At 41.6% G+C, this 13,477-nt stretch overlaps 1 protein-coding gene across 1 annotated transcript in view; it reads right to left on the bottom strand.

Moving 5' to 3' along the window:
- The window catches only part of LOC135105747 (facilitated trehalose transporter Tret1-like), a 6,899-nt gene extending 1,275 nt beyond the window's left edge, over positions 1–5,624 (bottom strand). The window contains exons 1-3 of the mRNA XM_064014205.1: positions 2,907–5,624; positions 1,962–2,100; positions 1–1,734 (exon numbers count right to left, since the gene is read on the bottom strand). The exon at positions 1–1,734 is cut by the window's left edge and continues 1,275 nt beyond it. Coding sequence (XP_063870275.1) covers positions 476–1,734; positions 1,962–2,100; positions 2,907–3,176 — 1,668 coding nt within the window. The 5' untranslated portion in view covers positions 3,177–5,624 and the 3' untranslated portion in view covers positions 1–475. The remainder of the gene's footprint in view (positions 1,735–1,961; positions 2,101–2,906) is intronic.
- Between the last annotated feature and the right edge of the window lie 7,853 nt (positions 5,625–13,477).

A 13,477-nucleotide genomic window follows, 5' to 3' on the forward strand; every position in this document is an offset into this window, starting at 1 on the left:
TCGATGTACACACTCAAAAAAAAAAAAAAAGTATCGTTACAGTGGTGTCCGATGAGTTTCACACTGAACAACCCGGTAATCTCGACAGGTTTGGTAAGCTTGTTCGACTTGTTCCGCTTGTGCTACGAGTACATGAAGCGTTACTGTGGCAGCTCAAATCCTATTGCTTCATTTACGAGTATCGCTTACCTGATTAATGCAGGTGCAGCTGCACTAAACACAAGCATGGATAAAAACATGAGTAACCTGTTATGAATGGATCCGTTCTTGGCGTCAGTTTTTATCGTGCTCAGTGTGTGACTGTACTTTTTTTGAGTGTGTCTATCTCGTGTGGTGTTTGGTTATACATAGTGCCTCTAATCAATAATTGTCGCCTCGCAGAAATGACTTGAGCTCATTCATGAGGCAAATTGGATCACAATATACTCGTCACTCTCCATCTCGGATGTAAAAGAGTCATGGAGCATCAACGCAACTATTCGCTTATCCGCACTTTATCGTAGACGCACGGGATGGGCAACACAACTTTCTTACCGTACTTGAACACGTGGTCCACTTCCTCCAGGGTGAGGCCGCGAGTCTCGGGCAGCAGCACTGCAGTCGTGAGGGCCATGAGGAGGCACGAGAGGGCGTAAGTCCAGAACACGCCTTGCTCCATCATGGTCTCCGTCATGATGGGGAACAGTTGCGTGGACAAGAACATGGTCAAGAAGAAGACAACAGACATCAAAGACACGGCCATTGCACGGATGGAGTTTGAGAAAACTTCCGATCTCATTATGGAGATTATTGACTCGAGGATGACGACAAAGGGCATGTACACCAGGAGCGAGAAGAGCGGCAGCCACGTGATAGCGGAGACGTCTGTCCCTGAGCTCTGCAGGAAGAAGTACACACCGAGAAGCAGGAGGGAGACGGTGCAGATTAGGCTGGACGTTATTACCAGCACCCTGCGACCCAAGCGCTCCGCCACCAGCATGTAGACCAGGATGCCCGCGACTCGGAGGCATGCGATGGACACCAAGCAGCCGTACGAATTCATAGACGAGTTGGCCGCCTGGAATATTGGAATGCTGTACGTGACGATGGGAATGTTGCCGGTGAACTGTAGGAAAACCGTCAAGATGATTATGAACGTTAGTCTGTACAAGATGTTGGGTTCCCCCATTTGTCTCAGCTGCTCCATCGCGCTCTTCTTTTTGGTGGCCTCCTCTTGAAAGTGGTCCACGACTGATTGCAGCTCTATCTTGGAGTTATACTGAGGACCTCTCAGGAAGACCAGGGCCTTGTACGCCTCCTGTTCGCGGCCCCGAGTCACTAACCATCGCGGTGAGTTAGGGAGAAACAGAAGAGCAATGAAAGTTGGCACAGTACTAACGCAACCACACACCAACATTACCTCACGCCACGTCAGATGAAAGGAGCCCACAGCATACACCAGTAAGATCCCAAACTGCCTCCATATGTCCAGGAAAGGTATGAGGCATCCCCGTAAGCTGGAATGTGTTATCTCCACCAGGTAGTTACCCGCTGTGGTTCCGATGAAGCCCTGCACCACTCCCAGAAGGGCGCGCATCAGCTGCAAGATCCACACAGTTGAGGTGAAGGCCATGCCGAGCCACAGCACCAAGCAGAAGGGCATCACAATCAGGAGAGTGACGCGCTGCCCCAGATAAACACTAAGGCCGCCACCCACCAGGGAACCCGCCATGGCGCCCACGTGGATCAGACTGCCTGCCAGGGAAGATGAAAGCCGAATCTTAGTGAATATTCCTACATTCCTCCCTCGGCATCCAATTTATTTTCTTTTTACACCTGGTTTCCTTAGTCTATCAGGGCTAGGACGGTGTTTCTTAATGAAGGGCTTGATTGTGGCATTTGGGAACAGTTAACCCGAGTGGATACCCTTCTTAACCTCAGATCAGTTGTCAAGTAGAGGCTGTAGTGCACTGGGAGCTTACCGAAGAGCGCCACCTGGGAAGTGTTGAGGAACAGGTCGTGTGAGGTTGGATCAGTGAGCTGCGGCAGGATCACGCCGGGCAGACCAAGCATGGTGCCGATGGCTGCGTGTGTCATGGCAGCCAGCGCCGCGTATGCCACCTGTCCCACGCGCCCACCAAGGAAGGAACGCAGAAAACTTTTATGAGACTCTCTCTCTCTCTCTCTCTCTCTCTCTCTCTCTTTACACACACACACACACACACACACACACACACACACACACATCTAATCCCACCAGAAATTCTGAAGAACACACCGTTAAACAGAAAGATGATATCTTGTTGACGTTGCATCCTTTGCTGAGCTGATTACTTCCTGCTTTAAATTAACCTTTGGTGAAGGACGCCCACATCGCTTGTTTTAGCTGAAATATTTTTTTCTGTCGTTATTAAACTAACTGCTTACTTTCAACTTTTGATTTTTTTTTTATGTCAGCACATGCTGACTGTTAACTTCACTGACAGTGTGAAAGAAATTAACTGTAAGAAACAACTGTGTGACTGAGTCCGGCTACCTGGTTCTGGCAGAATATGACGGGTCACAATAACACACACACACACACACACACACACACACACACACACACACACACACACACACACATATGAAAGAAAATAAATAGATATGGTAAAATTAATATAATAAATTACATAAGTAAACAAATAATAAGATGAGTTATTTAATTAATTAAATAATTAATTGATAATATATGAAATGTAAAATTTTCCCTTATGAGAAGTTGTCTCAGTTATGTAACCTGAATTTGTTATTTTTGAAAGCTGTGATTACGTGAGCGATTTTTATTTTTAATTCTCTCTTTCACCCATGAAGGAGGACAAGGGGACAAAATATGGAAAAAGGAAAATTGAGAAAAAGAGCGCGCGCTCGTGTGTGCACAATGTTACCTGATTCCTGAGAGGAGGAGATGATCCTTGGCCTTTGTTTTTCTTTAAGTCAGCATCTTTTGCTTCAGGTTTGCTGTGGTCTGCTCGCACGCCGCTCGTCTTCCCTCCGGCACGAGCTGCCTCTTTTCCTGTCTGGGGTGAGGTAGTGACGGGTTCTCTTCCCTCAAGGGCTGCGGGAGTGACCTCGTCCCCCGAAGTGGTGACGAATGCCGAGTTGACGTGACCTTGAAGTGACCCTTCAATTTTTGACATCTCTGTCTCGAGACCCATTGTGGTAAGTGTTCACTGTTATCATTCACACGATAGACCACTTAATTGTTGCTGGCCGGGACTGCTGGTGGCGTGGCAAGTCGGCAGGCTATGTGCAGGACTACTGGTGGTGTGGCGGGAAGGCTTGCAGGCTGTGTGCAGGACGGGAGCTGGGGGATGAGTGAGCGTCCACCAGCGCGATGGGCTGGCTGTGACTATCTGGCTGCCTGACGCGTCCTGGCACCGCTCATTGTGAGGGGCGGCTTAGAAAAAAATGCCGAGGACTCGCCGACCTCCTCCACAGTGGTGCTGTGGGGAGGGTATGTTTTGTGAAGTGAGGGTTTTGTCACCGTGCCGTATTGACACACCACACTGACTGCGATTTTTTATTTATTTATTTATTTATTTATTACTTTTTTGAGAGCTACTGAAACGACATTCCCTTCGATCCCCTCTTTTCTTATCTTTCTACCTCGGAGTCTGTGTTAATATTAATATGTATGGTCTGCAGATAAAGGTAATTTCGTATTGATAATGTTATGCATTACATCACGGGAAGCACTGCTGCCATCAGTATTACCTGACATAGGCTTCGTGCGCATCTCATATAAACTGGCGACCAAGAACTGGTCAGAAGGTAATGGGAAATGGGTCATTTGACAACACCTCACTATTTTGCTCATATTTCCTCAAATACAGTCGTAAACTTCACGTAAAGCAACATAATATCACCATGAATTAATTGGTCAAAACTAGATGTAAGAATCACAAGTATATTACGAGGTAGAAGGCAATAGAAAGTGGTGAAATACAAGGCAGGAGAAATAGGTGAGTGGGGGGGCAGAGGTCACCGCGCAGAGCTTGGTCCTGGCCTAGCCATTATAGCCACCACCGCGACGCTAACTGTTCGATTAAGGTCCAAATGATTTGCTTTAATTTATAGTATCATATGCAATGTAATTAAACATCATTATACTTTAAGGAATGCAAAGTCATGCGACTGTGTCATGAAACAAGAAAACAGAAACACGTGTATCAAAAATTAAGAAGAGTCATTAGTGCAAATCAGTCTGTACCAAACTGACAAATTAAAAGTTGGTGACCCCATGAATATTAGTAACCCTTCCTTATCTCTCTCTTGTCTGCGCGCGCGCGTGTGTGTATAGCTAATGATGAGAATGGATGGTGTAGATAGATGGTCAGAGAAAGGTGGGGAGGGGAGACGGATAAGAGGGCTCAAGTTCGCACACGGTACACCTGACAATAACGTGTTGGTCTTCAGACCAAATTTTGAACGGAAGTATTTCATATAGGAATGTTACAGAGAGAGAGAGAGAGAGAGAGAGAGAATGTATGTGTGTGTGTGTGCGTGCATGTGATTCACCTACAGTCGTCTCATTATCCTACGGAAAGAGCTCAGAGCTCATAGTGACCGATCTTTAGGTAGGACCGAGACCACTTACACACCACACACCGGGACAGCGAGGTCACAGCCCTTCGGGTTACATACCGTACCTTCTTGCTGATAGGTGAACAGGGGCCACACATTAAGAGGCTCGCCCATTTCCCTCGCCCCGCCCGGGATTCGAACCCGGGCTTTCTTGGTTGTGAGCCGAGCGTGCTAACCACTACACTACGCGGTGTGTGTGTGTGTGTGTGTGTGTGAGGATTACCAGCAGTTTATCACTTAGCTCACACCTTGGTGATCAACATAAATCCAAACTAATACCCGCTTTCCAACAGCCAATCTCAGGCTTTGAAGGACAGGCTATGCCATACCCCTGCCCTTCCACGGGAAGGGCTTCCCTTCGCCAGTTTATGTGAGATAGATTTTTTTTTTTCTTGTGTCCTTAGTGGCAGCGACCGGTTTAGAAATCAAACATGTGTTACAATAGAACATCGAGCATGAGTGAAACACAGCCACCTAAATGGCACATGTTCGGTGTTCCATTGTAACTCATGCACACTTCATTGCTAAACTGTCGTGACCATTGAGGGGGGGTTGTACGATCCGGACCTGAATTTTTTTTCTTTTAATAATTTTCTGCATTTCTTCCCGTTTCTTTTGATATATGTAACGTTTTGATAAAAAAAAAAAGAAAATTCCCCTTATGTATGTAATGAGGTCTTCTGCAATGAAATTCCACGGTTTCGCCCGCCGCGAGACATGTATGATAAGTTTCTTTTTTTTTTTTCTTTCCCTTTTTCCCATATTTTTCTGACATACTCGTTTTTCTTTAGACAACTATAAAAAAATTATGGTTTTCTCAATCCGTACAACATTAGAGAGCACGAAATTTTAGGACTAACTATTTTTCTTATATATATATTTTCAAAAAAAATAAATTATATATATTTTTTCATAAATCCAGTAAATAATCAATTTATCTGCATAAAAAATCTTTAGAATTAATATTCTATTTATTTTAAACAGTTAAACACTGGTTTTTACTCTGAAATATGGCGAAATATAACAAAAATGGTTTTCCACCCCATTCCTCCCCCGCTAATTAAGCGTGAAATCATGAATCGCTCTAGGCCTATGTACAAAGCTAATCGGATTAACTAAATGAAACTATGTCTGCTTTTGCAATATATATATATATATATATATATATATATATATATATATATATATATATATATATATATATATATATATATATAAATGAAACTATGTCTGCTTTTCCAACATATATATATATATATATATATATATATATATATATATATATATATATATATATATATATATATATATATATATATATATATATATATATATATATATATATATATATATATATATATATATATATATATATATATATATATATATATATATATATATATATATATATATATATATTGTGAATTTCAAGTCCCTAGCTGCAATAGATGAATTATAGTCACCCCTTAAACTTTTATAATGCGATATCTCAAAATGGCGGATTTTGGCATATAAAAATGATCTCCTCCGTTGTTATTCGTGTTACACATACATGTGCTATTGCAGCTTATGAAACTATAAGAGGCGAACAAAGTCTGCTATCGAAATTTTTGTTTGGAGTTGATTTTGATTTTTGACAAATATTTGAAAGTTAAATTTTTATTTTTTTTTCATCGAACAAATTTTTTTTTACTATTGTACAAGAAAAAACGATAGCAGACATTGTTCTCCTATCCTTCCTGATTAAAATGCTTTTTAAATTAAAGAAATTGGTCAATAAATAAGGGAGGAAATACGAGTTGAACATAGGCAATCTAACATGGGATTATGGATTTTACAACACCCCCCTGAAGTCGCGATGATTTGAGTCACTCCTGGGCGCCTAGCTCTATGTGTGTGTGTGTGTGTGTGTGTGTGTGTGTTGCAAATGAGGATTGTTAAAGATCGTAATCTTGGATCTGGACATTATGTTTAAACAGTATGTGTGTCTGGTATGAGAAGAGGCAACATTTCTCTCCAGTGTGATCAGTGGCGAGGTTCACGTGCCTGGCCAGCAACAATGATTAATTAGATTCACGAGCAGACACACGTACGATATATTTTTTTCTTGGACTCATATTGGAAAACAGTGCGCAATGCGATGATACTAGGCCCGTTCACACTAGCTTGTAATATCTGTAGTTCGCAGGTCAGCACGTAAGAAAAAAAAAACACATAGTTACAAAATACATGACTAGAAGACACATGACTACGGTACAACACGACGCTCACTAAAGAGTGTAAATATTCATATACGAGGGCTGGAAGGAGGGAGGGGAAAAGAAAGAGCGAAATGAAAGTTCAGTGTTGATTCTTTCCTAGAATTCTCATGCTGTTTATTTTCGTACCCCCATTACAACGGAGAACTTTCTCAAGACAGGATCCTTTCTCCTCACGGAACACTGCACCAAACACAGGCACTTCCTAAGCCTCAAAGTTCCACTTCAATGATCACACGCGAGGGGCACGAGAGGCATGCACAGATCATTCTCAAGAGCACGATAATTCCACTTGACCTTGATGTCTTATTAATACATTCCTGCATATGATCTCTCTCTCTCTCTCTCTCTCTCTCTCTGACGACAAGGAAGCAAAGAGGTCCCTCTCCCTCTCCTGGAGGACGCGCGCTGCGGGGGAGGGACTTGACGCTCGGGCACTGGGTGGGCGGGGCATCCGCGTACCTCACACTCTGTTCTGTCACCATTAACTCGACCCACGATGGATCAGAACTCAACTTGAACGTTGAATGAAATTATCACACTTATATTTACTCCTCGTCTGCAAGTGTCATTCTTAACTCCAGAGGATGTTGGTAATGTTTTGGTTGTCAGAATTCTCGTCTCATTTTTATAATAATTATCGTGTGCACTGCTGAAGCCAATAAGAATACCCCTTTACTTTTCGGTTAAGAGTAATTCTGAATAACTAGTACTCCACCTGTCTCTTATTATTCCCTTTCTCTTTCTATAAACTAAACAACGTTGGGAGCATGTTGGAAAAGCGATTTTTTTTTTTTTGGGGTGGGGAGCATTTCTTTCAGTACCATGGTAGCTATGACTTTCATTATGACTGTCTTGTGGATGCTTGTGGTACTGTACATGCATTGAGACGACTCACCTTAGGAAATAGTCGAGAAATTGAGAAAGAGGGAAAATGAGAATGTTCTATTTTGCCATTTTCGGAATGGTTTCTCTCTCTCTCTCTCTCTCTCTCTCTCTCTCTCTCTCTCTCTCTCTCTCTCTCTCTCTCTCTCTCTCTCTCTCTCTCTCTCTCTCTCAAACTGATGATAGTACCTTAATGAAACTTTGGGATTTTATGATTAACATACAAACACATATGCACACTAAATTTCATACGAATCCGGAAAAAAAAAATGATGTTGTCCTCCAGGTAACTCGCGATGCTTCCCCTGAACACACTCAGGTTCTCACTCGTGAGCGCGTGTCAGGTCTAGTTTGCGAGTTTCGTTCAATGATCGCAAGCCACAACTCAACGGTTGCTAATGGCACCACACACTTCCCGGTACGCTTAGCACCAATTACTGTTTGTTCTTTCATTCAGGCGGAGGGGGGAGAGGGTAGCCAGATGATCACCGAGTTCAGTACACTTTGTAAATCTCAATGCAACTTTTTCACTACTCACAAAACAAGGGCACATGTTCTTGAACACTGTTCTCTCACAAGGACCACTTTTCAAAGGCTACAGCGGTGTTTAGTTAAATTTACCACGGGAGATTTTCTTACTAATGATGCAGAATTCTTTTTAAACTTTGCAAAAATTTCCACTGGAGCCTGTAAAAAGTAGGTAACCTAAGACGCCAACGCGTTTAAGAATACGGAAGTTCGGACACTTCTGTAGTATGGACACTTCAGAACCTCACACACCCCAAGAAGCAGTGTTCTCACTTGAGATTACTACTCCAGACAACTGCAATGCTTTATCTGACACGGGGCCGAGCGAGTACGGTGAAGCGGCGAGCCAGTCACGAGCGGCGAAGGCCATTGTATGAAAACGGTGCCGCCGCCTCGCTGCTCCGCGGCTTACATCACGTGATCTGTAGGGGTGACGGAACCCGCGCCGCGTGTTCACCTACTGCGTGTTATGTCACACTCCTGGCCACGCCACACCCACTCACATACTGCAGCACAGCCTCTCTGTCCTTGCGATGTCTGTGATTATTATGAAATATGCTATTGCCTGGAAGTACTCTATACTTCATTTCGGAGACTTGATTGGGAAACATTAATTTAAGTTCGCTTTGTCAGTGAACGCATGACTTTCTCAGGCTGCGGGAGGTGCAAGACTCGCCTCCCTCAACACTCAGCAACTGACGGCCGGCGTGGCAGCGGCAAGGCAGCGCTGGGGAGGACTGGTGGCACAGAAGCTGCAAGTAACGATGACAACGATGATGGTGATGGTGATGATGATGACGATGATAACAGTAACAACAACAACAACGAAAACAACAACAACAACAGCAACAACAACAACAGCAACAACAACAACAACAATAATAAAAACAACAACAACAACAATAAAAACAACAACAACAACAACAATAATAATAATAATAATAACAATAATAATAATAATAATAATAATGATAATAATAATAATAATAACAATAATATAAACCAAGACGAAGTCCTCGCATAAGGGTTACTGAGAGAAAGCGCTCTGTACACACACACACACACACACACACACACACACACACCCGAGTACCTTCCATAAGACTTAGTTAACACTTTCACTACTACGGTATCACCTGCATTATACTTTACGCAGACATCATTGCACGATTCTTACAAATCACAGATGATACTCCTTGTAATGAGAGTTACAAACCAAATACTCAACCACCGCGACTGTATCTCATTTACTTATTTACACTAGCAATAGATGAATTCATGAGGTTAAGAAGTTGCTTGTAACACCAAGTTAACCCTTTCACTTCTAATTCGCACATCTTTCCTTAATTACTAACCATTCTGAGACAGCTTTCCTTGTTCTACAGCCACTTCAAAACACTATACTCGCTGGAAATTACAAAATCTATTCTTTCTAATGCCTTTCTTTCTTGTAGATGACATACATTTTGCTTCTAGTGTTGTGAATTGTTGCATATCCACGGGAATCATCGTTGCAATACAGACGAGTACTGCTCACCTATCAATCTTCCACGTGAGTGCGGTACAGAAACTCACCCAGGAGTCATGATCGCAAAGACAGTAATAGACGAGAGAAGGCAAGCGGTGAGGCTGTACTGGTGGTGAGAGTAAATCAAGTGGCCGGCACTTTTGTTTCGTCATTGTGTTTCCTGCGTCGGGGGAGAAAGTTCTACTGTTTGGCTATGTAGTCATTGTTTAATCAGTGCTTTCAGGTTGTGGCGTAACGTGTGTTGATCTATTGAGAGAGAGAGAGAGAGAGACAGAGAGAGAGAGAGAGAGAGAGAGAGAGAGAGAGAGAGAGAGAGAGAGAGAGAGAGAGAGAGAGAGCTCATCTTAAGAATAAATTGGTTATTGCATGTGTATATATTGCAGTAACATGGTTCCGTATAATTAATTACGGTTCAGTTTCTCTCTCTTTCTCTCTCTCTCTCTCTCTCTCTCTCTCTCTCTCTCTCTCTCTCTCTCTCCCTCAGCCTAATAAGAAACGCTTGGGCTGCAACACAGTTTTTTTTTTCATTCTAAGATCAGCAACAATAAGATAACTGTCAAGGACAAAGGTGGCGGGCGGGTGGAAGGTGTGAGACGTGGATGTCCTCAGTACACTACCTGAAGGTTAGGGTTATGGTGAGGCGAGGGCTGCTCTCATAATTAATGTGTAGAGTTGCGCCATACACCGCAACGCATATATTCCGCAATTCACACACACACACACACACACACACACACACACAGAGAGAGAGAGAGAGAGAGAGAGAGAGAGCTTCCACACTGACCGTCTTCGAACCGCTCACTGACTCAGGAAATCCTTCTCCAAGTGATCAGGTTTCTCTCTCGCCGCGGTCGCTCCTTCCGTCTGAGTAGCGAGAAAGAGAAGCATCAGGAGAGCAGCTTTGGTGTACTGGTACAAAAAAAAAAAAAAAAATGGTTAACTCTTTATGGATTTCCAAAGACGCATAAAAGATTGATCTTTTTTGCTTGGCAATGCAACCTGCGTAGTGTTTGAAAAAAGATATGTAACAACATTAAAGGCGAAAGTGAAAATGACGATAGCGTTTTTGTACAGCTCAGTATTGTATTGTATATATATATATATATATATATATATATATATATATATATATATATATATATATATATATATATATATATATATATATATATATATATATATATATATATATATATATATATATATATATATATATATATATATATATATATAACACACACACACACACACAAACACACACCGCATAATAAGAATCTCAATTCGAATCCCGGTTCGAATCCCGGGAGCGGCGAGGCAAATGGGCGAGCCTTTTAATGTGTAGCCCCTGTTCACCTAGCAGCAAGTAGGTACACAACCCGAGGGGTTGTGACCTCGTTGTCCCGGTGTGTGGTGCGTAAGTGGTCTCAGTCCTACTCAAAGATCGGTCACTATGAGCTCTGAGCTCTTTCCGTAGGGTAACGGCTGACGACCATAGGGTAACGGCAGACGACCGTAGGTAGAATCACACACACACACACACACACACACAGGATAATGTCACAATTGCGGTTGGAGTTGCATTCGATTGTCATAACAAAACAAAGGAACATAAATGGACACGTAAATGACGGAGAAAGAACATACAGCAACTGATTTGATGGCCTTTATGAAGCTGTCTGAGATAAGGTACACCATTAATCCAAAGAGGCAGTAGAAGCGAGGGCGTTGTCTCCGTCTACTGTACTGCAGTGCGCTGAGTAGAGACTTACAAATAATACTTTCGTCGATAGGCTTGTATGTATACGTTTTGATATTCACTTATATAAATGATCACAGTGTGGACGGAGCGGAGGAGGCTGACCAGTAGACAGCCACCAGGAGACTAAAGTTGTGGGTGAGGTCAGATGCAGGTTATATGGAATGGACATCGATAGTCAGCGGAAAAAAAAAAGGATGACTTGGATGATCCGTGGAAAGAAAGAAAAAACTTACCTAACCAGGAAAGATTGCAGCGCCGGCATTCCCTGGTTCAGTGGTCTAACGCAAGTGTTTTTAAGTACGTTATGTTGAAAGAAAGGCTCATTTTGTTTGTTTATTCAGAGAACAGGTCTTACGAATGGTTATAATCTGGGCAAATTCTGATCTAAAATTGAAGTAAGCAAAAAACTGGTTCACGGAGAAGGTTGCATACCACAACAAACTTCGTAAGAGCACAATTTATAAATGAAGTTGAATAAATTGAAAGATGATGATGGCTGATGGTAAGTTTTCAAGTATTCATGAGCCGCCTTGTTCAGATTAACCGGCTTTTTTCCAATCTTCTCATTGTCTTTTGCCCTTATGTCATCAGCGATAGGTATGCAGAGCTGTAAAATAAAGTAATACGTTGCTATCCAACACAATGTAGACAGACGGTGGAGACATCCTTGTAGTTACTTTGTAAGAACGACCGCTACTTCAACAACTATTCAAGGAAAACAGTCGCGACGTTTCATAAAATCAATCAGAAGAATTTAATATTACGACATGTTCAGAAGCCAATGAGGCGAAGATGAGCCCCAAGGCTACACGCAGCTATAGCGTATGCCACTAACTTCACCCTTGCCTTTATGAGAACACAATGATGTATCAGTTGAGGATTACAGTCTAAGCAAGTCTCATCTGGTCTTGAAAGCTGTCGTTGTTAACTGTTGCACCATCGACATGAGAAAACAGGACACTCCAGACACTAAAGTTCCGGGTGAAGAAAAGTGTCTGGCTATTTCTGTGTAAAGAAGAACGAACGGTCTCTGGGAAAAATGGGTGAAAAAAAAGATGGACAAAAAAAGCTCGCTCACAATGTTGCTCCCAAAGAGAAATTGAGGAACCAAGAGAGCTGGGCGATTTAGATTCTGTGGCGTCTTGACGAGAATGCTTTACCAAACTTTTGCGTCTTGCACTGTATGATTGATCGACTGGAAAATTATCTTCAGTATTGGTATGATTTATATATATACAGGGTGTCCCATAAGTTTCTTTACATAGGAAAAATCATAAGAAATTATAGAATTATAGAATAAACATTCTTATTTATATAATATGCTCTACATGACTGTCTTTGTGTTGAAAACTCATTTCAGTGAGTGTCCTCCAATGCTGAAGAACACGTTCAAACTCATATGGATTTATGCTTGCAATGGCGTTCGTGATACCATATGTATGGAAACTTATGGGACACCATATATATATATATATATATATATATATATATATATATATATATATATATATATATATATATATATATATATATATATATATATATATATATATATATATATATATATCGACAGGCAATAAATTAATATATGTAAAAGATAAATGAATGAATAAATAAGATGAAATAAAGTAAATAAAACAGATAAACAAATGGATAAATAAGTAAGTAAATAAATAAATAGATAAGCAAATAAACAAACAAATTAATCTACAAATAAACCCGACCCCCCAAAAAAAAAAGAAAAAATCTCTTTCTCCATAAAGTTTGTGTTCAACCTTGAAATGATTTATGTTACTCTTCCTTGTACTCTCAAGGTTTTCTGTCTTTCCTGTAGCAGGGTGACCAAAACTGTACGGAGCACTGATGTGGCGGAGGCAAACTAAATCCTATTGTTTCTGGATAATGTCTCATGTT

Source organism: Scylla paramamosain, chromosome 12, assembly GCF_035594125.1.
Source record: "Scylla paramamosain isolate STU-SP2022 chromosome 12, ASM3559412v1, whole genome shotgun sequence".
In the NCBI taxonomy this organism is placed as follows: Eukaryota; Metazoa; Arthropoda; class Malacostraca; order Decapoda; family Portunidae; genus Scylla; species Scylla paramamosain.